Consider the following 27,359-nt stretch of genomic DNA (forward strand, 5'->3'; position numbering starts at 1 on the left):
ACACAAGCGCTCTTACAATCAACACAGTATCAAAAAATGTGCTAAAATTTTTATCGCATAGCAGAAATTATTACGCCTGTTTTCATAATAATTCACAATGCGCGAATAACATCTCATGTCAGTCATCAATATTTCACTTCCATTTTCAGCGCGATATCATAAGCTATAATAAGCTTCAATCAAGTCAATTTATTCGGTAGATGATTCAGCTAAGATTGAGCTCGGTCGTTGTCCGAATAATGATAGTCCCTCGCTAAGAAGAAAATAGTGCCCTTGGCACTATATGTACAAGAGACTATTACGTCTTTTTCGTGTCTGTCGAAGATGCGACAGTATCTCAAATTGGTATCTATACAGAAGCTCACTTCCACGCGAAGCTATTTCCTCGTGCGTGCAGCGTGCACTTTCTCACTATCCCGACCGGGGCAAAAAGGTGTGCCGTTCGGTGGTTGTTGACGAGAAGAAAGCGGCGGGGAGGACAGCGCAGGACGCAGGCGTCGAGAGAAGAAGAAGAGCTCGCGGAGATGAGCTGGGCGGAGCGGCGCGCCGCCGTTGTACTCGAAACAAATAATCTAGAACGTCTCAATCCTGTCAAGCGGCGGACGTCGCCTCCTCCTTCTTTACCTCGTTCCTCGTTCCTCGTTCCACGACGCGACCTCCCCTGCCGGCGGAGATGACCTGGCCGGTTCTGGCGTGATGTTCCGTCATGACGTTTCGCGAAAGAGAGGATCGACGAAAGGCCGAAATCGTCGTAAATTATTACGGCCGTGCCGTGGACATGTGGCGTTTAGCCCGGTGTAATTGATTGCCCGTACCTAGGGGAGGCCCGAGGGGCCGAGGACCTTCGGGGAGTACAGCCTCGAGGCATAAATTATAATTGAATTAGCCTGAGTTCTTAATTAGACCGCTGGAGAGAGGACCCTCGACCCGATCTCTCTCTCTTTACCGCGGCTCCTTTCTCGCATGCATATCCTCTTCCTCGCTTTCTCGTCTCGGCACGATTCTCTTCGTTCCTCGCGCTTTGTCCACGTCCACGTCCACGTCCACGTCGTCGTCGTCGTCGTCCCGTTTCACCTCTGTCTCACCCGCGAGATAATTTACAACGGGGCGTCGCTATTGCATGTCTGATGCGCGCGCGTCTCTTTCTCCGTATCTCCGCGTTTTTGTTCCTCTCGGTTCTTTTCCACGAGATGTCGAGACACACCGGCATCGGTGGCATGGCGGCGCGAGAAGAATCCTTTGTGCGAGACGGTCGTCTCAGGATATCCTCGCCGCATTGCGCTATTCGGTTCCATGATCCTCTCGTCCTGGTGCACGTCTCGTATACGTCGTTCTCCGATCGCCCGACACGCCAAGGTAGAAGACGGCGGCTGCTGCTGCTGCTGAGGAGATTACTATTGCGGCTATTGTTTTCCTTCTCGCCGAGAGAGCCCCGCTCGTTCGTGCTTTACGAGCAGAACTCACTCACGTCGGACTGTAATAAATTACGAGCGATATCTGGGAAAGGGAGAAAGCTAAGATCGAAGTAAGAAGTTTGGTGACACACTCAAAAGAGACCGCGACAGTTAATGAAGAGAAGAGCATATATCACATAATTTATAGGTTTTGATGAGTGGCATTTTCGAATAAATTTACATTCTGCGGTATATTACGCGACAGTTAAATTTAAAAAAAAAATCAGTGAAGGTAGAAAATAAGAAAGCTCTGTATTTAAAATTTTTAATATATAATATATTATATTATATATTTAATATATATAATTATATTTTAATAATTATATTTAATATACTCGTATATTAATATATATTAAAATTATAAACTCGAAAGTCGCATGAAAAAGTATGTGTGAATTAAGAGCTTATTGTTAGTGCATTAGAGTGCAGTCGAGAGAGCCCGGTTTCTAGCGAGCGAATGTTGCGCGTCACCGACGACGGGGCGAGAGATTGCCGTCTCGGTGCAACCGCGAATGCACAATCGCGAAGGCATGCAATTAACGCGATATCGATCCGAATCTCCGAGTGCTCCCGCGCGCGCCGGCAATCTCTTTTCCAGCTCGACTTAAAGCCCGACCGTAACTCTAGCTTTTATCGTGGAGATTCGTTTCCGCCGGCGCGTGCAAAACAAACGGCGACGCACTCTCGCCCGGTATATATTCGCAACCTACCCTCGGTTTTCCTTTCGCTTTACTCTTTTCCCTACGCTCGCTCTCTTTTCCGCGCTCTACGCGTATCTCCGTGCGCTTTCCGCGCTCGTAAAAGGGACGTTTATTATCGCGCCTGTCTCGCGATAAGCATCCTGTCCAGACGTAGCTTCTGCTTCGTCCTGTTGTTGTCCGAGAGCGCGCCGCGGGACAAGGAACTTCATTCTTAGATTTCTGAATCGTTCGTCTGTGCCGCAACGTTTCAGCGAGCACGAATTCAAAGAGCATTATTCAAAGCACTCTTGTGAATTATGCAAGCGTTTTGTATCCCACTTTCGCGCATTCCTGGCGAGCGCAATCTTGCACCTTGGTTAATAAGCGCCGAAAAAAATAAGATTAACGTTCACATATGCAAAAAAAATTTTTTCTTCGCGAGACCAATATTGTAAACGAATGGTTTATCATTTTTGATATAATCAGGTAAAATCTTTCCTTGAAATAATTCTATAAAAATCCTTTAAGTTTGTTATACGTGAATTGTCAATTTTGACAGATGGACACGTGATTGTTGATAATTAATTTCTACATCACGTGAGTTAAATTTTAAAAAAATCGGTAGGGATAGAAAATAAGAAAACTCGTTAAAATTTTTAATATATTATTATAATAATATATATTTAATAGACGAGAGATTGCGTCGGCTGCACGAAGCGCCAGGCGCGTATAGCTAGACACGTCGGCGGATTCTAAGGTCGTACATCTTGTTCTTTCTTTTTTGGCCGGCGCGGACGGAGGGAGAATCCAGGGGGAAGCAAGCTTGAGAAAGAGAGAGAGAGAGAGAGAGAAAGGATATAAGGGTGCTCCCGCGGTTAAGAATAGCAGGCGGTAGCCGTTCAGGCGATGCAAATTCGAGACCGAAAACATTCGCGATGTATAATTCATCGCCCGCCTGGCTAGTCCGCCTACACGCGATACTACGCGTGCTCTCGTGACAATGACACAATGTTTGCGGTCACATGGGGGATATGTCGTCGCATGCGTGAGTCGTAATCGCGTGCAGTGTGGTCAAAGCGCGCCTCTTGGCTCGGTGATGCTGAGAACGGGGTATGAAAAATTTTCGCGAATTGCGCGCGCGCGTCAACGGAGAGATTTAGTGCTGGCGAGAGAGAGAGAGAGAGAGATGAATGTTTCGGTAGACACTTTTACACAAATTGTTGAATAATTAAAGCGTGAGAATATGCGCATACAAGACGGGAAGATGCAAGGGAAGAATGCGTGCTCATAAAAAAATAGTATACATACCTTGGAAAATGTCAAATAGAAAAGTTGCAAGAGAGCTTTGAAGGGGGTTTGGGGGCAATTTTTTGTCTGTATATAAAATTTTTATTTAAATATATTTATTTTAATTAAGTATATTGATATATTTAATAATTTACTAATTTAAATTTTTGTACGTGTAAATTCGTTGGAAAATCGCGGGCTATAACGGTTTAGGTTTCTCGAAGGGCTATACGCGAGTGTCCGAAGGAAAGGAGGATTGCGAAAAAGGGATATTCCGCCGAAAACAGAAACGAAACTACGGGAGCTCGGGGATGATGACCGAATCGCCACTGGAATCCGGGTGCTGATCGTTGAACCTGAATAAACGGAGCAATCGGCGATACGGCTCGTAAAGCCATAAAAACAAAAGTATCTCGACTCGACGGCTCCCGATGTACGTGTAGGTGTTCATGTCGATGTTGGACGTCACCGTGGATTGGACGAGAGTGGATGGGAATATGTGCACTCTCTCTCTTTCTTTCTCTCACAGAAATATACGCATACAGAGACGTGCGTGACGAACGCGCCAGGGGAGAAGAAACGTGCGTATGCACCGTGTGAGTGGAAAGATACTTCTGCTTTCTCCGACTCTTACGTGACAAACTTGCGCTATAAAAACGCCCTGACGAACGATACGTTCCGTGGGATATCCGCTTCGCAGACGAATTTCGTTGAGACGTCCGTCGAGTATTTCTTTATATCTGTTTGCGGCGCCTGACGGATTTACTTTACGTATAGAATGGCTTAGAGAAACTTGTGTGCCGCGAGAGTTGAAGCATAGCCTCTTGGTTAATTTTCATTTAACAAAGAAAGATTTTATGAGAGGAGAGAAGCTGTTGGAGGAGTACACCGTTTACACAACGTCTTTTATCAAACAAAAGGATGTGATAGACACGAGATGTGTGTTACAATATATATATACAATATTGTATATAATATATGTATATTTTCACAGTTTAAGTTTGCCATCTTATTTGCAATTAAAATATATTTTAGTGGTTTAAATTATATTGTATTGTTTATGTTTTTCAATTGATTTAACGCAAAGCATTTAATTCGAACGACAAGCAGGAGTTGCGCAAAGTCTGTGTCTGACTAATGCGGGCTTTATCTACTTGTGCTTGTCTGTCCGTTTCGCGTATATATTTCGAAGCATTCCGCGGCAAAAATTCTGGCAAAAAAGTAAACACTCCGAAAAAATATCGAGGTATGCAGTTGCTTTTCACGAGCACGCGTAAATTTCGGCAAATACATACGCATATAAAGTTTTAGATAATTAAGTTTGCCAGGCGATATATTTCTGGCGCTACGATTCGCAGACTTACTATTTCTGGTTATTCCAATGGGTTATTCCAAATTGGGAAATGTATTTGTTTGCCGCCCATGATGATGTTGGATCCTCTTTCCTATATTTGTTGCAATTAACACGATTTCGAGGTTTCTCTTTTTACGGCCGAAGGGGGGAAAGGGAAGACGCTTATTCCTGTAATCGCCGCGCGATTTTAACGACACATGCGTAACGCCCAAGTATTTTAGCACTTGTTCCGGAAAGTCCGAGTGCAAACAGAACTCGAGGAATTGACGAGTATATAGGGGCGTGCGTTTGTGCCAGAGAAAGATACGAGCCTGAATGTCGACGAGTAACATCAGTAAGCGATTCGGCTGCTCTTCGGCGAAGATGTTCGCTTGTTAATGGTACGGGAGGATCCTGTCGAGATCCCGCTAAAGCGTAGCAGTGTAGAGCTTGTCGATAAAAAAGGGGCAACGAGAAAATTTCCTCGTTCGCCGTTCCTCCCCCTCCCTGCGCGCCCTCGAGCTAGTAAAGCTAATTAAGAAATAAGTTAGACCACCAACGTCGCTAGATAATTTGCATCCTGCGCCGCGGTACGAAGATCGAATGACGCGATATGAAATATTACTAATCGTATCGCGTAGATCCGAGGCACCGTAATATCTTTTTTTTTTAAGAAGGTAGACGGGAATTGGCGACCTTGTTGATAAATATATTATTCTCTCTCGGGAATCAAAATACAAATAAATCAAATCCAACGAAACGAATAAAGTGACCAAGAAAAAATATATTTTATATATATCTTACAGATTTAATTTAATTTAATTTCAATAATTATTTTCTGTTTTTATGGTATTGGCACATATGTAGAATTGTGTTGGCGACACGTTCAAAACGCCAGGATCAAAATTATCGCCAATACTATCCGCGGCATCGAAATTATTCCGCCACGGCAGACCACCTGATCGCGGTTAGATGATTGTCCGTGAGTATCGGGGTCAATTAGTAGCAATATCGCCGATTGGATACCACGTTCTCGCTAACTATATTCCCGATTGGATATCACTCGGCCATGACAAAGTCCCTCCCGCGAGCGGAGAAACAGCCAGCCGCGGTACGTCCGCCTCAGACTGGTTCTACTCTGAAAGCAGGAAGGCCCCTTCTCTTTCTCTCCCCCCTCTTTCCTTCTCTCTCGCTTTATGTCTCTTTCATTCTCTCCAGCTTGCCGCTATCGTCAATCGGTGCAAATCACTCACTAATTACATCTAAAACGACTCATGCATATGAGACAACCGAAGAAGCTGGAGAGTAGGAGACCTTCGCATCTTGTCACGCTGATGTTACATACACATATACACACACACACATGTAGACGCGACTAATGGCGCTCGTGCGATTATGCATACTGATGGATTCGCGGTATATACAGGCGATTGATTTCATCGCTAATTGTACCCAACCGTGTTGTTCGTTATCGGGAAAGGGGCCCCTCTCGACGACGTTCGTTCCACCGCCGCTGTACTACTATTCGTAAGTGCGGCTTCACAGACGCCGCGGCGTTTATAGCGACGTTTTAATTAGGTCGGCTAATGGTTCGAAAGCGGCGCTCGTTCACCAAGAGAATAAGTGTATCGCGAATTTGAAGATTATCGGCACGGCCGGCGCTGGCGAGTTATTAAACCGGAATGATTCCGGTCAGTTATTTCACGGCGGCTTAAAATCGCTTCTTAACTTAATATATCTGTAGATCACTCTCGTCTGTATCGCCACGAATGCTTTTTTTTTTTTTTTTTTTTTTGCAGGTATCGATAAGCTCCTATTAACTGTGTAATTATCTACGCTTCGGGTAATTAGACGTAAAATAACTTTCTATTATTTATATCGTTTAAAGAGCAAGTTATCGCAAGAGAGAAATTATCGCAAAATGTAATGAAATACTTAACGAAATTGACATGTTTTTGATACATCTGCTTTAATTTTTTTTTCTCTTAGAAAAAGAATGATTATTAAATTAATTATAATATTAATTTATTAGACAACTATAATGACATTATTTTTTCTAATTCTATTTGGCATCGTTTCTTTTATTTTTAATCAATTTCTATTAAAGATTTTTAAGATATTATAGATACATTTTAATTGTTTTTTTAACTACATTCGCGATTTTTTAGCTCGTTTACGTATCCATCAATTTGGCTTAATGCCGTAAGTGATACTCTAAAAAGATTGCTAACAAACATATGACGTTGCTCATCATCTGCGATGTCTGACGATACTTTTGATAAAGATTCGATATCATATCCCTTTTCTGGGGTAAGTAAACATTCGATTGTTCAATGTTGATCGCGAGAACGACATCGGTCTTAGATATCGCGACGTTGTACGTTAAGCCATTGACGTAATACACTTATTTCGGACTCGTGCCGCACACAAGCACTCTTCCACGAAATTCCCGAGAACGATTACACGAATTCCATCGCCGACTTCGCAAGTCTTATCTCCCACGTACTCCCACGCTCTCGTTATCAGCGATTGCGAGGCATTGCTTTATTAGTATTGAGAATATTTGTTCTCGCACGCAAGCGATCGCAACATTTGAAATTAATTACAACCGAGCATTATTATTATACAAACGCATGATTTTTAATTAAATTTAAAAAAAGTTAATATCACAGGGATAATTGTCTCGCTGCATTATTGGCCGGAAAGTATAAAAAAGAGTTTAATGTCTCTCTTAGACATATGACTGTTATTGAATTATGTTTTAATTTAGAGATTTACTTTTTCCAATATGTACGAGCTTTATATCTATAGCGCAATTTATTAATCCAATGATTTCTACTTCTCCAACTCGCACATCCCTATATACATGGACTATATTCCGAGTCGTCTGATCAAGAGCGAAGTTGAATCTTCGACCATTGGCCTGACCATTAAACGCAAGTCATAAAATTTCCGCGTTACGTTCCATCAACGACTCGCGATTTAATCTTTTTCCTTGAGAGCATTTTCCTGACGGAATTCTGCGCGGCATTGACTTATTCCCGCGACGAACGATTTCGCTAAATATAAATTTAATCGGTGGATCGTTGCCCGAATCGATCGAACGCGACGTAGGTATATTGTCGTTCCCGGTGGTGGCTCGGGTTGCTGGGAGAGAGAGTGCGTCTCCGCTCTTGTGTGGATTCGTCGTCGACTAACCAAGTTTCGTATGACTAACCTCCGGTTGTGACTCATCCTCCGGTTCGCGAGCGAGAAAGATCCGTCACAGACGAATTTTGGCAGAGCCATTTTCTCCCAACGTCGTATATTTTCATCTCGGTAATGCAATATTATCGGAAACATTTGTCTTTGTCCATCTGTGATTTTTCGTTCTTTGTAAGCTTTCGTGTTTTCCGATCGAAATCTCCTGACGATACGACCCTTGGACTCTCTTAGGAACGAAACTTTTACACGCGGACGAACAATAACGAGCTTTTTCAAGACAATTGTAACGTAAAAAGAAAAATGGAAAGCTAACGAGAGGGTACTCGTTTTTCTTTGATCAGCATGTTTCTGTGATAGTGATACCGTGATTCCGAGAAAAGAAAGATAGAGAGACGCGAAGGAGAGAAGACATGGAGAGAGAGAGTTAAGTGATGGTGGGTGGGCGAGATGGTTATTTAAATGCCCATAGGAGCCATTAGAGATTACGGTCCAACAACAAATGCCGGTGCGGATGAGCCAAGTCGAACGGCGATACGTGTTGCTTTTTGAAACAAAACTTTCTACAACCGCTATATATTTTTCTTTCACTCTTTACTCGCGTGAGACGGCACGCAACATGGGTTCCGATGATTCCGCGTGAAACACGTCGCGAAACAATGCGTGTGTATGTATAATACGCGTCAGCAAAACCTTGACCGTTCCTGTTTAAAAATACATAACCGAATTATGACAATTATGTCCGTAAAATGATATAGACACACGTTCACTCGTATATACATATGTATGTATGTAGTTGCGGCTTCATCATTGCTCTCATAGCGCTGCTTTATTACGGTGATGAATTCGTAGATGAATCATATATTCTCGGTAATATGATAACCAATGACGAAATGATATGCAAATCATGTATTCCTCAATTTTTGTATTTAACATTGAATCATATAAAATTAAAAAATTATATTTTTTTAATTATATATTTTAAATTACTTTTTGTAAGTTTTACTATTTAATTTTATTTTAATTATATCATGACTTTACAGTAAAACATTAATAGAATGTATCAAAAAGTATCCATGTAAGATATCGTATATAAAAATAGGAAAGTTTACTAAAATAGTAAAATATTAATATAAAAGAATGCAAAGTTCAATTAAAAATATAATTTTATTGTAATTGCTGAAATATGACAATCAGCTAATAATAGCGATATAAATTGAAGCCTCGATATTAAGTGTACGTGAAACCTTTTGGATGCATCTCGTGTGATTTACACTGAAATACGTTCTCGATTATCGCGCGATCACCCACATTGAATCGTAAGACACGAAAGTATGTGCGACGATACACATAGCGGCTCCTCTTTTCAAAGACATCGTCATGTTCGAAATTCTCAGACGTCGGTCACAACGTTGGGCATGGTACGTTAAGGAGAGTACCCAATGGGTTATCGGCGACGAAATGAATTCCTAAAACTCAATTAACCGTGGCCTCTTTAACGGCTAAGGCTTAACGAACGACGAGACGAGAAGAGACGAGTAATGAATGGTCGTCCAGGATGCGCCGGGTTTCAAACCGGGTTGAGCTATCCGTAAACGTTCATCTGAAACCGATACCCGCCCTAAGAGCATCGAATGTGATCCAACCCTTTTAAGTAGGTCTAAGTAAAACGCTAGGAATGCAAGGGATAGCTCGATGATACTTCATCGATGGGGTACGAGATCAATTTCAACGTGAGTCATCGTGAGTTCCTAGATGACACCGTTTCAACGCGTTTTACGATCGTGTAAAGAGCGCCGATCGAATTTTAGTTTAAAATAATTTCTTTTATCGCAACTCAATTTCAATATCGGAATTTGAAGATATAAATTGTTAATGCTTCACCAGCAATAATTGTAATCATTGAATTATTAATATGTATTATAAAATTAAACATTTATAGAAATGTTATAAAATAAGTAATTTTTCACTCACCGATACGTGCAATAGCGGAATTGTAGTACACAGCACATTGATCTGAAAACAAAATATTCAAATTATGTATATATGTGTGTCATCTCATAAACAATGCAGTTTAGAAAAAATGTTTCTATATATATTGCATACCTCACAGTTGCTCCGCTGTCGCCCGATGCCTCCCCGGGCCTCCTCCTCCTCTCTTGGTCCTTCGTAGCACTCGCGAAAACATAATTACGATTGTCCGACACTTTACACGGCACTCCCGACACGACACGTGAATCGCATTGCTACCTGCAACAAATAAAATACATACATATATTAGAATAATCTTATTGTTTCGCATTATAACACACACAATATAAATATAAATATGTAAGAATAGAATATTTAATTAACAAATTTTCGCTTTATTAATATTTTTTGACAGAAATCAGCTAATTAAAGCGTTAATTTGCTAATTAATTTAAAATAATGTTTTAAATAATGTTATAATACTTTAAACTCGATTAATATTTTTGACAGTTATCAGCTGATTTCTGTCAAAAAATATTAATCAAAAATAAGGTATTATAACATATTATTATTTTAATTTTTTAACATATTATTTTAAAATTTAATTAGCAAATTAACGCTTTAATCAGTTAATTTCTGTGAAAAAATATTAATTGAGTGCAAACAAACTTTATATTATTTTTTAAAAAATATCATTTTTTTTTACAAAAACTGAAGAATGGCGCGCACGGAGCGCACGCTTGTGTTGTTCTAGTATCATAAAAAATGCATATTAAAAATACATATTATATCAAAAATATTATATTAGCAATACATTGAATATTACACAGCATTGCATAAGATGCAACATTGTATTGCTAATGGAAACTGATAAATATTTTTATCGTTTGGCCTACAGCTTTGTAAGCGATTCACGAAAATTAATAGATAATCATTAGTTTTTTTTCGCAACGATGATATTTGTTCATCTATCTTTTGCTATCCCGCTATTCTCTAACCGTTTTTTCTTAACGGGGAAGAAGAGGAATGACGAGGAGCGTGTCAGAATGAATGTGACGCCGGCGGAACGTCGCGGCTTTCGAGTAAAAACTACGTCGCGTACTCCTCTCGCGTGGCTTCTCTTATGTTTGTGCTCTCTTCTCTTCTTCTTCTCTCTTCCTTATATTCCCTTTTCTCTTTTCTTTTTTCTCCTTTGCACTTGCATCCCGCTCGCCGCGGTGCACTTGACGCACGACAGTCCTCTACGTAACGTTACAGGGCGCGTTTAGTCGCTCGTCGTCTCCTTATCCGTTCTCCATAAACGCGACGACGTCGACGGCTATCTACCACTTCACGTGGCACCAGCCCGGAGACACGAGTGTGCTCGTGCTAGAAGGGAGAAAAAGGGTCCAATCAATGAGATAATTTACGTGCAGTATCCCTGGTATAGTTCCGACATCATAAGACAATTCGCGTTATTTCAATCCTGTTTTCGCAAATGACGCGTGTTTTTTGTATCTGGATCTTTTACACGTAGATTGCAACTAATCTTGTTATCGCTATGACGAATTTCTTGTTATTACAAAAGTAAAGAAACTGTATAAAAAGGACACATTTTATAATTCTAGTAGTATGATTATTACTCGGATTATTATAATGTGACATTCGAAGTATGAATATATTTCAGCACTTATTAAATACTTAATGAGAAAATATGAAAATAATAAAAGCAATTTTTTAAATTGTAGAATTAATAACAAAAAAGATTATTAATGGTATTAATTATAATATTAATTATTATACGTAATTAACCAAATTAATTAAATAGTAAGTATGTAATTGTGTAAAAGTCGAAACAGTTAATTTTTTCTCAGAAAAGTGTAATGTTACGATACAAAGTAAAATGATCTGACGCATCAAACATATGGGAGACAACCGTAATATTGCCCATGGCATAGCAAATGTCACGATGACGAATTCGATGATAATCCGCGTAATCTCCTGGAATTCAGAGGTAGCTGGATTAAGAGATGCTTTTCATGGAAACGACGCGAATGACTGGATCACCTAACTCCGGCAAAGAGATGGTCAAATTTTATGTGTACAGTCGAGACTATTTCCGATTACTCATAGGTCTTGATCATTAGCGAAATACGCACATGGGCGAGTCCGAATTTAATCTTTGATGCGTGGAAGATTTATAATGTACTCGAGATTAAACATTGTCTGAAAAATTTACTGATATTGTTCTGTTTTATAATTAAAAAAGATATAATAATAGATTCTCTCTTTGAAAAAAAGAAATAAATGAATATATATATATATATATATATATATATATATATATATATATAACATGATTATTAGTGAAGAAAATTAATCGATGAGATTTTTCTAAAATAAATGAAGATAAAGTTTTTATGATAATAACAAATTGCTACGATAAACTCTGTTTCTTCTCTCATTAATATAAAATCATATTTACATTGTAAGAAGAAAGATGTAGATTTTTAAAAAAATATTTAAAGATTGAAATATTTACGAAGAATTTAACAAAATATGAATATTTTTAATCTATTATTTTATATATTATGATTATTGCAAAGACCTTTATACTTTTGAGAAATTTTTTATTTTTATTTATTATACGTAATCTGGAAAGAAAAAAAATATTTTTTCGATTAGCAGATGCGTCAGTAGCATCAGTTATTGCGGTTACGATGATTGTATATTGCGTCCATTATTATCTGATTAGGCCCGGTCAGTTAGCGGTTGAATTTACGGGTTCTAAATCAAATCGTGACTCGCGCGCGTCGATCTTGATCGCGATGCGCTTGCGATGTAATGCATTGCCACCGCGATTGGTCACGACAATTTACTGTAACCGTCTGGGAATCCATTGACACGCGTGATTTGTCGCAATTTGCCACGGCTATATAGGAAACATTTCGGAGCCAGCTTTTGTGACGTGATGCCAGGTGACTTTTCCCTTTGGGGCGTTCGCATAGATCGGCTCGTGCTGCAAAAGCACTACAAAGGTAGTAAATCTCGCGGTTATATTGAATGGAGACGTCGTCGTTTATATCTCCCCCATAACGCCCCCTCCCATATAGCTAAAACTCCGGAGAACGTTTACCAAACGTCTATTTCAGCTCTTTTCAACAAATACTGTCGCGTAATAAACTTATGTTTTTATGTTCGAATATCGATATCAATATCGAGTATGTGAGTAATATAAATTTGCTGTAGCGTGAAATAATTTTTTGTTACAAACGAAAATTGTGTTATCCGAATTTATCAATGCGGTTTCATAACTTTGTCCTGTCTATACACACATACATACACGTGCAGTGTAGAGTGTATGTCAAACCGTTCGATAGTAATTCATTTAGTTGGCGACGCAAACAAGTTCTGATATACGCAGTCGGGCAGTTTTGTGGACGGTGATCTAGGTGATGACCGATTAGGTTGCTCATTAAACGACACTGACGATGAGTGTGATCCTCCAGAATGACTCCTCAGGATCGTGCGGTGTAGTCATGCACGAAATCCGCGTACCCCGCCTAGACGACAGGCGGTGTCCAGCTGAGAGTCATCGGCGTCGGGTCGGTAGCCGCGTTTTTCATCGTCGTGTCGGAGCCTATTCAAGTGTTGGCAGTTTTTCACGCGGCAGGCGACAAATGTCCCCACCAAAATCCCCTTTGGATGAGTCCCCACGTGGTCCGGGATGTCGCATTCTCGCCGGCATTCACCGTGCTGATCCCGTCTAAGTCGCGTGTACTCGCGGAGTGATTTTTCGGATCTATCATCTCGGATATATCGAGCGGTCCCAGTATAAATTATTCCCATTTCGAGAAAAGTGATTTTGCGCGCCAACAAATCCACCGCTCAATCAATTTCTGTGTGTGTTGTCGCGCAGAGTAATCTAATTTTCCATTCGCGGTTCATAGACATCTCTAACATCTCGTCGATAGTGGGATATTCTATTAAAATCCGATGCTCGTCAGGAATTAATGACGACGCAACGAGCAATTCGTCGTTTTAATAGGCGCCTGGATCGCAATACTCGGTGGAAAAACCATATCGTTCTCATAACGTATTACGTCAGCGTTACGATTCACTCCGATATCTACTTAAATCCAGGTTAAATCTCTGACTCGAAAGCTCACGACTTTGATAGGTGCGCGATGCGAATTCGCCGCCTATATACGTAACATATATAGACTTGGCTCGGGGATTTTTCGCAAAGTCGATCTAGCTGGGATGCAAGTGTGTCGCGCACCGTCACGTTGAAATCGGCACGATTTTTTTTTTTTGTTGAATTCCGATAACGATGTAACGCATATAACGTTGCTTTCGAAATTGGACTAATTCGTATCGATTGAAACAAAAGTGCAATCGAACGGAATCGCGAAAGTGTCATCGATCTGTCAAATATATTCTTTCGCGTAAAGTATATATGTCTCGTAGATCATTGTCGCCGCAATTATAATAGAAACCGCGGGAATCTGTGGTGAAACGATGCGTTTAAATCATTATTGCGGCTAGCTGGTCGTAATTCGTACGGTTTACAATGCATGGATTGAGATGACACGCCGAGACGGAGATTCGCAGCCATGTCTACGGCGATCATTGGGTGAGTTATAGCGATTTCGTCGCCAACGCGTTAACATGTCTCGCATTGACCTAGGACGTTCTCCGGATTCCAATTTAGAATCGGTGAATTGATAATGAAGAGACACATTCGCGGGTTATTTTTATCTCTGATTATAATTCTTCCTATTAAGCGTCGCATTAATGATAAGAAAATTCAAGAGACTGTAGAGTTTTATTTTTGTAAATTCTACATATGAATCTCTCTCTCATGAATCACGCGTACCGTTTATTTTTTTCAAAAAGAAACGAGGTATGTGTTTGCAGATTTTCTTTGTAACGGTATCTTTTTTTAGACTCACAATCAGCTACGACGAGATATCAGTAGAAGACGTAAGTAACGAGCATTGACTGGATGCTGCGTCACGGACTGCGTGACGCGCGCAGACCGTTCTTGCGTGTTGGAATTTTGTCACGGTTGGATTTCACGACGTCCCGGAATTTCGCGACTCTCCGGAATTCCATGACGCGGTCATGTGTATACCGCCAACCACGCAGAGTTCCGACCCGGCACGTGAGCGCGTATTCACGCGACGGCACGCAGCATCCCGCATCTCGTAGTATCAATCACGTGTATCGATATCGATACACGCGATAATAATCTTGTCAACCAAGTGGCCAAAATTAAATCGAACTTATTTCATTTAAATCTCTTTAAATTCTAGAGAAACCTATAAATCTGTTCTATTTAATCCTAGAAAAAAATCTATAATGTCATAATAATTAAAAATGATGATTATATAGGTATATATTGATATTGAAAATAATTCGCGCGACGAACAAAAAATATCGCGACTAATGTCTAACGTTATGGAATTCTTCTCGGCGCTCTTTTCATCCCGATGACACGTTTCACCCGTCCGTGAAACACACTCACGGACATCTCGCTCTCGAACATTTTTCCTCCTTACGTCAGACGTCCCGGGAGAGATCCGAATGTTAATGTATCCCCGCGCCTTTCGATGCCGCAGTTCGCCTTCGTCGCAGTGTACATCGCGTGTATTATCGCGTCCGAGGTGATCCACGGCCGTTAATGAAACGGCTAGCGAGTAGTTGTCAGCGGGACGTCGATGTGACTAAGTTTGCAATTATGTAAACCGGCATACCGGCGAATGGGATACTCGTACACCTTGGTTCAGAGGCGGCGCGATCATCGTCGATGTGAAAATTGAAAAATCGATATTGACGTTGCTGACGTAAATTAGATACTTTGGAATGTGGCACGGTACATTCTACAAGTGGCTCTCAGTATTCAAGAAAACAGGAATGTCACATCGAATGGCAATAGTACGCAAATGTGGTCTACTTATGTAGACTGTCTTCTTTTTGTATATAAAATTATTTATTCGTTATTATTACCTTATTTTTATTATTATACATTTATTAAACAGTAATAAGATTTTTTTTTAATTATATAACTATAATTATTACACCGAATAGAATGGATGATGTTTAATCTAGTCACGTGATTGAATCAATTTTTAATCTCTGTGTATGATCCTTATCTTTCAAATTTCTTTTAAAGAAATGCTTTACGCGCGCGCGTAGAGGTCTCTCGATTTAATAAAGCATAAATCGTTTCTTCACACATCCGGCAGCAAATGTCGAATACAGTTGCGTATTTGCAATCGAGTCGCCGCGCCGCTGCTGCAGTCGCGCCAGTGCAATTAAACCTCGAAACCTGAGTCGACTGCGTACGCCGTATCGTGCTCCACGTTACGACCCGATGTATATAACACGGAGAGTGTGATGATGAATGCATGGCAAAGACCTGCGGCGAAATCTGTATCACGTGAATTTACCGTGTCGTCCTCCTATAGATTTTCTGCATATAATTGCATAAAACGAAATAATTCTCGTAGAGATCGCACTGATAATAATATATACCTCATAAAAAAATTTTGAATCCAATTACATTGGCGTTTAATCGCAATAATCAGAATTCCGTAACGCGATTAAAAGTCTGGTAAAAAAAAAAAAAAAAAAAAAATTGATAAGAGAAAAAATTTGATAGCTCGGAAATTAAACGTAGGTCTCCGCGAGAGAAGATTCCGTCGAACAGAGACGAAATAAAGCGAATATTTTAAGAGAATTGGGAACGCCGCGAAAGAGAGAGAATGGCATTCCGCGCGGTGGATCGAGTGCATTGAGACGGAGTAGGCGGGATGAGGCGAAAGAAAGGCATGTTTGGTCCAGCCCGCGAGAGTATGGCGAGCCAATAACCCAGCCAAATTAAAACGAACGGATAACGAAAGCTCATGCCGGCACAGCCGCGATCGTTGTTCACCTGTGTTCCATAACACGAGATGCATTTGCATTACGCAACCGCTTTTGCGGCGGCTTGACGCACGTAGAGAGAGCTCGTGCGTGTAACTGGGTTATTTACAATCCGCGGCGCGTTCGCTATATTATTCTTCATTTCTGTGATGTCTCTCTTTGTCACATACGTTCATTTTACGTGAGACATTACGCACTTCATGTTTTATCTCACAGTTAAAAATTATATATATATTTTCATATTTTCTAATCTTAAATTTACAGCGAAAACTATTGGTTAATTATAGGATTTGCGAAAAACGTAATTATTCTCATTTGTATATAAAAGATTACTGTTCGAGAATATATTAACAGTTATTTGTGTGTGTTATGGGTTATTTACATTGACATTATAATCTCTATGTAAAAAAAACTTAAAAAATTATACGATATAGTTAATGTAGAAATGATAAATATTAATAATTAAATAATAACTAATTTGTGAAATGTAAGAATTTAACATACAAAATATATGTATGTGTCAATTAAAAGATTTAATGCACACGAATTAGAATGAAATTAAATATGCAGCATACTTTATTGGCAGTAATGTGTTTTTTCCAACATTGATTATCTCGGGCATTTTCTCTTATCAATTACAACCGATCAAATGCATCCTATACTTTCGACATGTGCAGTTGGCAATAGTAATAAGTAATAACCGTACTGCGCGACTTTAATATATAATCATGTGAAATTTATTTGCATACGAAATCACTTAGAATCGCCGCAAATTGAAATGCACTCGATAAAAACAGTCTTATCGCATATATTCCAGTTCATATTCCCGGTCGACATTTTTAACTAACGAGTGTATTTTTGTTGTTTCTAGGTTACCACAGCTTGCCGTTTTAGCGAAGATTTTGTGCCTCCTGATGGTGAGTGACTTCGTAATTTTGTTGTAATTATTTAATATTAAGAAATTCTAGTCCCTCTATTTTCACTAATTAAGAGTTTTCTGAGATATGTATGTACGAATTAGCATTTTTTAAATATACTTTTATCTTTATACTGTAACTAAACTATTAGAAAAAATTAGTGGGACTACAATATATATCATAATTAAAATATAAAATATATATTATAGTTATATATCGTTGTTTAATATACACTTATGGAGGAAAGAGATATCTCGAAATATTTATTTTCCAACACCAACGCATTCATCGCGCTATAATTGGCTCGTAATCTTATCTCTGAATGTGTCCGATTTGTAGCACGAACCAATTGCATAAAGGTAATCTGATGATCAGTCGGCCTAGTTTTCGCGAACAGTAACGAGCGGTACGAGGTATCGTATCCGAGAATTTCAACCGCAGTTCCGCTGAAGCCACAAAATCACCTACTTTTGTAGCTCGCGGAATATATATGTAAAGATATACGGCGGGCCGCGCAATCTCGCGAGGGTGACTAGGTCAGATCTGAGATACGCCAATGCACGAAGAAGAGGTCGAGACCTGAGAGAAGATCGCGTGCTTGAAACTTGTGCCAAGACTTAAGTAAATCGGCGATTATGTCGGCACGCACCTTACCTGCCATAGATTAATGATCGGGGCGCTTCCACTCCTACGCGTTTACAGCACTGACAATTTATATGGTCGAGAGGCAGCGGTGCTCGCTGCTGGCTTTGAACTCATCTTAACTCATTGCGGCGTACGTTTAATTCCCCGCTGTGGGCGCCGCAAAGCGCTATAAGTTTTGACGTGGAATTTTTAAGTACTCGACGTTCATTGCGGTACCGCTAGCTTGCCATCGCACTTTGATTAACTGCGTACACGATATATCAAGAACTGTAGTTTCTTTCTTTTTTTGAGGAATTTTCGTTCCCAAGCTATTTTTCTAAGTAAATGTAACATATGTTTAAACATGTTTTGATTCTTTAATTTTTAATTTTTTAGATTGTTGACAATTGAATCCGATTTCGATTAATGCATTGAAAGATAGTTTTGATTGAACATAGAATAATTATTTATATATACAATTCTGATTTCTCTATTGCAGTAATTTAATATGATTTTTGTTATTAATAAAATATTTTTTCAAGCTTGAAGCTATATAAATTGCTCAGTACCATTTCAGATTTAACATTCATTATTTATTATGCTTTTAAAATTGATGGAGATCGTTCGATTTCCCAATATATATATGATAAGGACAATCTATGCGACAGTCTCATCGGGCAAAGATCGTATTTAATAAGATTTATGTATCCTCGATACCGGTCTCGAGTGGTGCAGTAAACGACTCGCCGATTCAATAAATAATTAAATGGGTGGTCAGTTGAATCGCGAACGATAAATTTAGATGTCGCCGGTTCGAGTAACTGCCTGGTAAATAGCGCGACAAGCATATTCGAGTCTATTGCCTTGACGATACGTGAGAATTTAATGGATGGCCGATACATAAAATTGCAAAGCTATTCACTGACGATTGTCATTATCCTTCTCGCTTTTCTTTACGCACTGAACGTCCTGTCGATTAAATGATAATGTGTGAATGATGACGCGAAATCAATTAGCGTGCCGAGTCTTTATCGATGCATCTAAGGACGAACACATAATGATGCGTACAGTATTACGATGCACCTATTTGCAGAATTTGTCACATGCGACGTTCATCGTAAAAGGTTTTGGCGAGTACTCGGTCATTAACTTAACTTTTGTATGTTAAACGATAGAGAGAAGCGGCGGGTTGTATGTTAGCTCTACTTGTCGCTTGAGCTATATATGATCTCAAAGATATTAAAAGGTGAATGTTACAGGATCATGGAACTGCAATAAAGTCCCGCAATGTGAATTTAATTGCTCTCTGTAATCGACCATTCGCATGTATATTTGTTCATTGTGCGCTTATTACACGATATATAGTATTATTCAATGGTATTTCCTTGCGATAAATCCTGAAATAATCGCGCGAAAAATATAGCGTTAATTTGCATTAATAATAATCAATTTAACATGTTATTAATCTTTAACTGTAAGATATTTTCTGTACGTTTTGATATTTTTTTGACACACATCGCATCGAAATCGCAATATGTGCATTGTCAACATTTTTGATATACACAAAATGCCGCTTTCAGCGACTATTAATGAATGGCTCGTGTTCGCTCGTTAACGAAATTTCTGCCATCAACATGTATGGTATTTCCGAACAGCCAGCACGATGACTTTTCGTCTTCCCGCGACACGCTTTACTTTTATCGCATCTTATCCGTCGTGTTGGCGAATCAACGAATGACTGTTGTGATATGTGAACCGATCGTAAAACCGTTCTTCTTAGACGGCCGTGAAAGAATTTCGGCGTCCTTAACGATTCTCAGGTCGGTCGTTGTTCCGAAAACACGGCACGCGAATTCTTATCTCTCACACCAGCTCGATCCTTTTATTTAATCGAGAAGTCAGCATAATATACGCGAAGGATACTATATAAAACGCGTTTCTCTAATTTTGATTCGAATTGTCTTCTCTTGCTGTTTCATGATTTCTTGACTTTAACTGCCTTTTATACTAACTCCTTTCCTTTAATATACGATCGTGCTTGCATATGAATTTTTATCGGCACATTTGAATAATTCATTAAATATCGGAAATAAAACTACGCTCCCGACTAAAGTATCATCGTAAAACGGGCATCTTGAATATGCTTCTTTTTACAAATCGTAAATATATAACGTCAGAGGTTTGACATTAAAAATGCTGCTATCCGAAAGTGCATTTGCGATTACTTCATTTTCGAAACGCGTCGAGGGACGATTTTTTTATGCATTTTATTAAACGACTCTCAGAACAAAGTATACCGGTAAAACAATTTCACAAATGACGTGGCTGAGGAATTTCGAATACACGAGTGGGCTCTTGTAATTGCAGGTGGTGATGTGCGGGGCGGTGCCGGCGATGGTGCGCTCCGTGAGTCTCTACTCGACTTGCAGCAGCGGCAATGTTACCGTAATAAGCCGCACGATCAAAGCCATGGGCCGCGACGATCACAATGCACCCTACCGTAAGTAAGATACTGCAATAATTTGCTATGTCTCTCTCATTGCTAATATCATCTAAACGTGATGAATAAAACATTTTATCGAATGAAGAAAATTATTTTACACACACATACACACTGTGTTACTTAAACACATATACTCTCTCAAATACACTTTGTTATTCTTATAAAAACGTTTTTCGAAAAAATCGATTCATTAAGGTAAACTTTCTTTCGTGAAACAAGTTTTTCTTATATATTCTTATAATAGCTTTCTGAACTCTAATATTGTTGATATTATTTAATATAATTAATAATTAAAATTAATATATTTTTTTAATTAGAACATAATCTTTGATATTAATTAAAGCGAAGGAAATTTTGTTATATGCGTATACAATAATGTAATCATCTAGGATTAATCAAATCTGTTAATTAAATCGACCCCAGTCACCATCTCAGCGTCTCGTTATCGCTCCGATCGATAGTTTCGTGCATATAAAAAGAAGATTTCGTGTCTGTAATGTCCAGGCACACAGTGCAACTAAAGAACCTAATTTACTGCGATTCTTATCAGTCGACCTCCGTCGAGGACCTTATCTCTCTCTCGTTTTCACTAGGAAATGCCTCCACGGCGGGGGCTTTTCCGGATAAATCTTCATTTTTACGAACTAATAACTGCAGTTCTATTTTCGCGAATGGAGCATTGAGTGCACGGGAAAGAGGCGAAAGGAGTAAAAGAGGGCTCACCAATGAATTACGACATAATTCTGCTTCGTCTCGATTGTTTTCGGCTAGACACTGTTTATCTCTTGCCCGTTTGTTTTATCGTGCATTGAACTCGCGCTTTTTCTCTCTTCTTTATTTATCGGAATCCTTGTTAATCGCAAGGAGTTCGACTTTACTCCTTTAAAAGGCAAGAGGTGATATTTAATAGAGAAATGCGTAGAGAGAACACATTTACATATGCGCTTGCTTGTTTTCCATTTGCATTTTATCGCCTCGACATACATTCGCTATGATCGCAGCAACGCTTGTTTATGTGCTACGATGATACATTTACCAAACATTTCGTATCCTTGACTGATTCACTTAAATCGAGCAGATCGTTAGCGGGAGATCATGATGAATGACACTTCTCGCGTTCGCCTTACATAACTCGCTCGTTTACGATAATTTGCCGATGACCTTAATGTGACCTAAAACCTTGTTCAATATAGAAGTAAATAGCGATATATTTTGGAACTTTGAGTTAATAATTTCTAAAGAGAATTCAAAAAATTGTTATCCGTGCATATAATAGCATGTATTTATATCATTATTATTTTTCGCGTATAACTTTGTATTAAAACAAATTTGAATAGAATGATTAGAACATATGGATTATTCATTCATCTCATATGGTACGGTATGATTAGTTTATTCAAAATTAGGTATGAAAAGGGCTAATGAGAGCTAGATGCAGATATTAGGTGTAAAATAGTTTTTAATTCCTCTTCAGTTATTTTGAATATAAATAGGGCTCTTATCAACCTTTTCAATTTATTATTTTATAGAAATAGAGCACTATTAATATAATAAAAAATTCTATATCGTAACTTAAAATTTATTAACTCTCATATGGATCTGTGGTCGAAACGGTCTGCCTATGGTGATCTTTTTCGGACTCTAGCGAATTTTTCCGAGGGAATTTACGCGCGATATCCCAGACGAAACGAGCGACGAACCGGGCTGTCCGCCCTACGTGCGGCACGAGTACGAGGCGGTTCTTCTCGAGACGATCATCGTCGAAGTAGGGGACGAAAGGAAGGTTCGAAAGGAGGGAAGAAGGCTCGCTTGTGCAAACAGAGGAGCCAGTTTTCGCGCCGCACGCTGCGCGCCGCGTCTGCACCTCCCCAAGATCCATCACCTTCGCGTTCCTTCTCCTTCTCCTTCATTTCCTGCCCCTTTTTACCTCCTCCTGTCTTCTCTTCTCTTGCACACGTTTCCCTTTTCCCTCTGTTACTCTGCTCTCTCACCTCTTACGGCACTCTCAACTGCCGACAACGAGTCTCTCCTGACCGGCGATTACTTAAGCCCCTCTCGCGAAGCGGAATACGGCACGTATATGTATGTTGCTGCACGAGGGATTGAGACACTGTGAGAGCGTCCTTGAAGAGTCGTATATCAGGCTTTGAGGAAGAATGTGACATGACGAATCTTCAGGAGTTTGAGGTCTCCTGAAGTTTCGTTGTCGTGCAAGTTATAGTCAAATGTCAGCCAACGTGGCCTTCAGTGTTTTCTATTAAATGGCACAAACTGTCTCATTCTGTATCCCGATGATTTACTAAATGAAAATGCGATATGATTTGCTATACGAGTCATGTAATATGTGCAATGTCATGCAATTGTAAAAATAATGCAATAACTGTTTGTTGAGTCATTTTTATATACAGATAAAAAGATTGTGTAAATGCTCATTATTATTTATTTCTATTAATTCGTCGCTGCGATTTAATTGCAATTCATATTATTAGACACATACAGGAATATGTAGAAGTTCTGAGCACGAGAGAGAAAGGGAATACAGCCAGGAATGATAAGACATAATTCAAGAGTGCGCCGGAAATAACACGATAATAACTATCATCCACAATCAAGGTAAATAATAATTATCGACTTTTCGTTACCCCTATCGAGTAAACACAGATATGATCGACGTGACATGCTTATAATTAGCATGACGCGACATACCGCACTCATTTAAATGATCTCTCAAGCGTCTCGCGAAACGCCTCGTTTGACGTTTAATGTGCTACGAAATCGGGTGTCCCTCGCGGCTGATATCTATCCGCGCGAACTTCGACACGGCTTCCCGAAAGAGGAAAAACAACGGAGATCTGTATACGTATACAAAGGAGAGGCAGGCAAAAGGCGGAGAATCGATGCGCCAGCAGCACCGGACCGGAATTTAATTATTCGAGTCGCGGCGGACTGTGATTACCGCGTCAGCTCGATAAACCAGGCTCTTCACCTGTCGCACCTTTGATCCATCTTCGTGATACCTCGCGTTGCATTCCCGGTCCGTCTTGATGCGCCGATATTCGTCTACTGTACATCGTCGAAGAGTGGTTCCCGGTGCGCGCGTTCGCATCGGCCAATCGTGCGTTTAGGTGTTAATGACAGGGTCGCTATTATACGCGCGCGCTCATAACGAGAGAGAGGCTGCGCCTCTCTTTTTCTCCTCCCGCCTTTCCCTTTTGACTTTTTCTTGCGCTTTACACGGTCGGTACCGACCATCTCTCCCTCGCGCGTTTTGTATTATAGCTTTCATAACGCCGACGCCGCGAAATTGTAGCGCCCCAGTGGTTCTCGATCCGGCGATGGTCGTCTCATCTTCGCACCAAGACGCAGTATTATGTCAGTAGACGCATCGATACTCCTTAGGTCTAATCATGTGAGGGCGCGGAATTTTTTTTCTCGATTGTTTTCTTCGACAAGATGACGGAGACCTTAAGTTTCTTCAATTTCTCAGGTTGTGTCGAGGCTTAATCGCGAGATAAAATCATTCGCAGAGAGTTTGCTTCGTCGCGATAGAAAAATGCAGGTAGTTGCGAACCTGTAACAAGCGGCGAATTGGTTCCTATATCGCGAGGAGCACGTAGAAGTAATATATGGGATCCATTCTTCTCTCCCTCTCTATCTCGCTCTCTTCCTCTTACGCGCGCAGGCCCATCCTACTAGTTATTATCCGGGGTAATCGTGCCTAAAAGCCGGTGCCCGCTTTTGATTAAAATTGGCTTTTAATTCATTTGGCAGCCTCTAATCTCGCGGCGGCTCCGATCAGAGGGAACCAGAGCGAGGGCGACGAGCCGAAAGGGAATAGGACGAGGTAGGGAGGGAGAGTTAAGGGAGAGAAGACAGGAGGTTTGAAGCGAAAAATTTAGTGGCTTCCTCTCTTCATTCTCATACACGCCGTCGAGCTTGCGAGTGCGCCATGAATAAATTCCAATGTGGCATCTTTCGCCAAGATATATTACATCGATCGATTGCGGATAGGTCTTGCGAAGGAATGCAGCTCAGCTTCTTACATGCCCTGAATTTTATATTTCGCGAATAGCGTCATATTAGTCATGAGAAAATACATAATTATAAATATAATATAAAATAATTGTAGTATTTTATTATTATTATATTTATTGTTTTTTATAATTATTGATATTATTCTTTCATTACATATATATATTTTATCTTTTCAATTCAATATCCTATAGAGTTTAGGAATTGAATCATAGAATATAATTCTGCACATACTCTTTTTTCCCCTCCCTCTATTATATTTTTCAAAACGTTTTCTAGATGAAAATAATCCTGAATATTTTCGCCGATATCAAGATTTATTGTGTTCGATTTACATCCTGAAATTTCGAGAAAAGAATCCATAGGTCGAGGGAGATCCATCAAATGGAAGATTGAAATCAATGCGCCGTAGACGGCTGTCTCCGCGCGTCTGGCAACTTACTAACAAACGCGTCAGCACTCGAATGGCGCGCCGGTCTCACTTCCTTTCTTTGATAACGATAACCATCACTTCGAAACGAAGCGACAGAGTTTCGCTGCGATTGCTTCGGTCGCCGACGACGATGTCGACGGCGACGAGGTACCGGAAATGTGAAAGTTCGGTAATGGGTAACTGGAGCGAGCAAATACGTAGAGCGGACTTTGTGAAACGCGGTAATGTCGTTGCCATCGGGTTGTTATCATCGTATCTTTTTCCGTCGTTGTATCGCAGATATTGCGCGACGCATATCTAAAATTCCGGTGTCATGAACCGGAAGGAAGAGAGAGAGAGAGAGAGAGAGAGAGAGAGAGAGAGAGAGAGAGAGAGAGAGAGAGAGTATCGGTTCGTATAGTTTCTGACTTGTTTGCAACCATCGCGATACTTATATATTATCATGTAACGCATATTCTATATTGACTTGCTAGTTTCCCTGTGCTTGAATTTTTACAGCTGCATAATTCACGCAATTGCTTCATTAAGTGTACTCAGGTAGCGTAGTTAGATGCTTTAAAATTTCATCATCCTACGATAATCAATTATTTCATAAAACTTATTATCGTTTATTAATCGGTAAACTGTTCTCGTTTAATAAAAAAAAGTACTTGACATCTGTTTTCAATATTTTATCGATTATATTTGTATAAATAATATTTCTCTTTATGATAATGATAAAAATAATTCCAAGGCTTTATTTTTGCTAATTAATTACCAATTGATTAATTGTGATTGATTGATTGTGACGGATCGACAGAAGAGATTATAATTTTTTGATCAAATATTTGAGCCATTAAAATTATTAAGTATAGTTCTGTATCATATGATTGATGGATCATTTGAATAAAATCATATTTATATATATGTATATGTTCTTTACTCTTATATGAATATTTATCTCAATTACATTTTCATAAAACTATTTTTATAATGATAAGTGGAAAAATATAAGGAATTTTTTTTCTTTATGATAATTTTTATTATGAAATATTTGGATTGCTAATGCAGTTTCTTGTATGCGAAGTAATCTATTCAAAAATGCTACATGCGTATATCTATCGTCTATCTAAATTGCAAAATAATTGCATATTTCATGATTAATCAATCAGTGTTGCAAGTTTTTTTTTCGAAATATATCTCTCGATTATAGCATCTATTAATCGGCGCATTAATATTCAAAGAGTCTATCCGTCGCCGTTTTTTAAGAGGGTACATAATGATGTAGATATTTCTCACGTGGACTATCTCAAACGATGGGCAGAGGGGACAATTATTTGTTCTCTTTAAACGATACTATCGGAATCGTCGCTTCATTGCGAGGTAAATCCAATTAATTAGCGTAAGTGGCACAATTAATTGGCGCAGACTGCACACTGTGTAAGAAGCTAAGCGAGACAGCAGTTTGAGATTAAGACCTCTCTTTCGCTTTTTTCGTCTACGAAGACCTGTGGAAGGCGAATAAGAGAAAGAGACACGAGCAAGAGGAAGGAAACAGAGAGAGAAAGAGAGGAAGAGGAAGAGAGAGAGAGAGAGAAAATAGACTGAACCCCGAAGAAGGACTTTACGAGGCAGTTCGGGGACATTCTTGATTTCGATGTTGGGAGGGCGTCCGACGAGAACCACTTGAATTTAACGAGGCTCCGGCAAATGGGCCACCCTGCAGACTCATCTTCTTTATTCTCTCTATATTACTGAAGCTCATGCCGCACTACTAACCCACGGACAAACACTCGATCTCAAGATAGCGCCTTCCGTCACAAAGTTTCCGAGAAACATTGCGATCTGGCTGTAGACAAACCTATCAGCAAAAGGACAAAACTTTTGCCTTTTCAGTTTGGTTCTTTTCTCATTACGATTCTCTTACGTGCTAACATATGTCGAAAAAGGAGAGAGAGATTCTTTAAAGCATTACAAGGATGTACTTTTGATTTTAATTGAAGAGTAAATGCTTTCACGAAGATACTTGTACCATA

The 27,359-nt window shown here is 39.6% G+C and overlaps 1 protein-coding gene across 5 annotated transcripts in view; it reads left to right on the forward strand.

Annotated features, from left to right (window-relative positions):
• LOC145944415 (fibroblast growth factor 18) overlaps positions 1-27,359 on the forward strand; it is a 133,534-nt gene that overhangs the window by 98,875 nt on the left and 7,300 nt on the right. For all 5 annotated transcript variants that reach the window (XM_083052757.1, XM_083052724.1, XM_083052740.1 and 2 more), the window contains 2 exons: positions 17,707-17,752; positions 20,744-20,876. In XM_083052757.1, coding sequence (XP_082908883.1) covers positions 17,750-17,752; positions 20,744-20,876 — 136 coding nt within the window. In that variant the 5' untranslated portion in view covers positions 17,707-17,749. The remainder of the gene's footprint in view (positions 1-17,706; positions 17,753-20,743; positions 20,877-27,359) is intronic.

Source organism: Prenolepis imparis, unplaced genomic scaffold (genome assembly GCF_030444845.1).
Source record: "Prenolepis imparis isolate NDT839.2.m4 unplaced genomic scaffold, iyPreImpa1.0 SCAF_1, whole genome shotgun sequence".
Taxonomy (NCBI): Eukaryota; Metazoa; Arthropoda; class Insecta; order Hymenoptera; family Formicidae; genus Prenolepis; species Prenolepis imparis.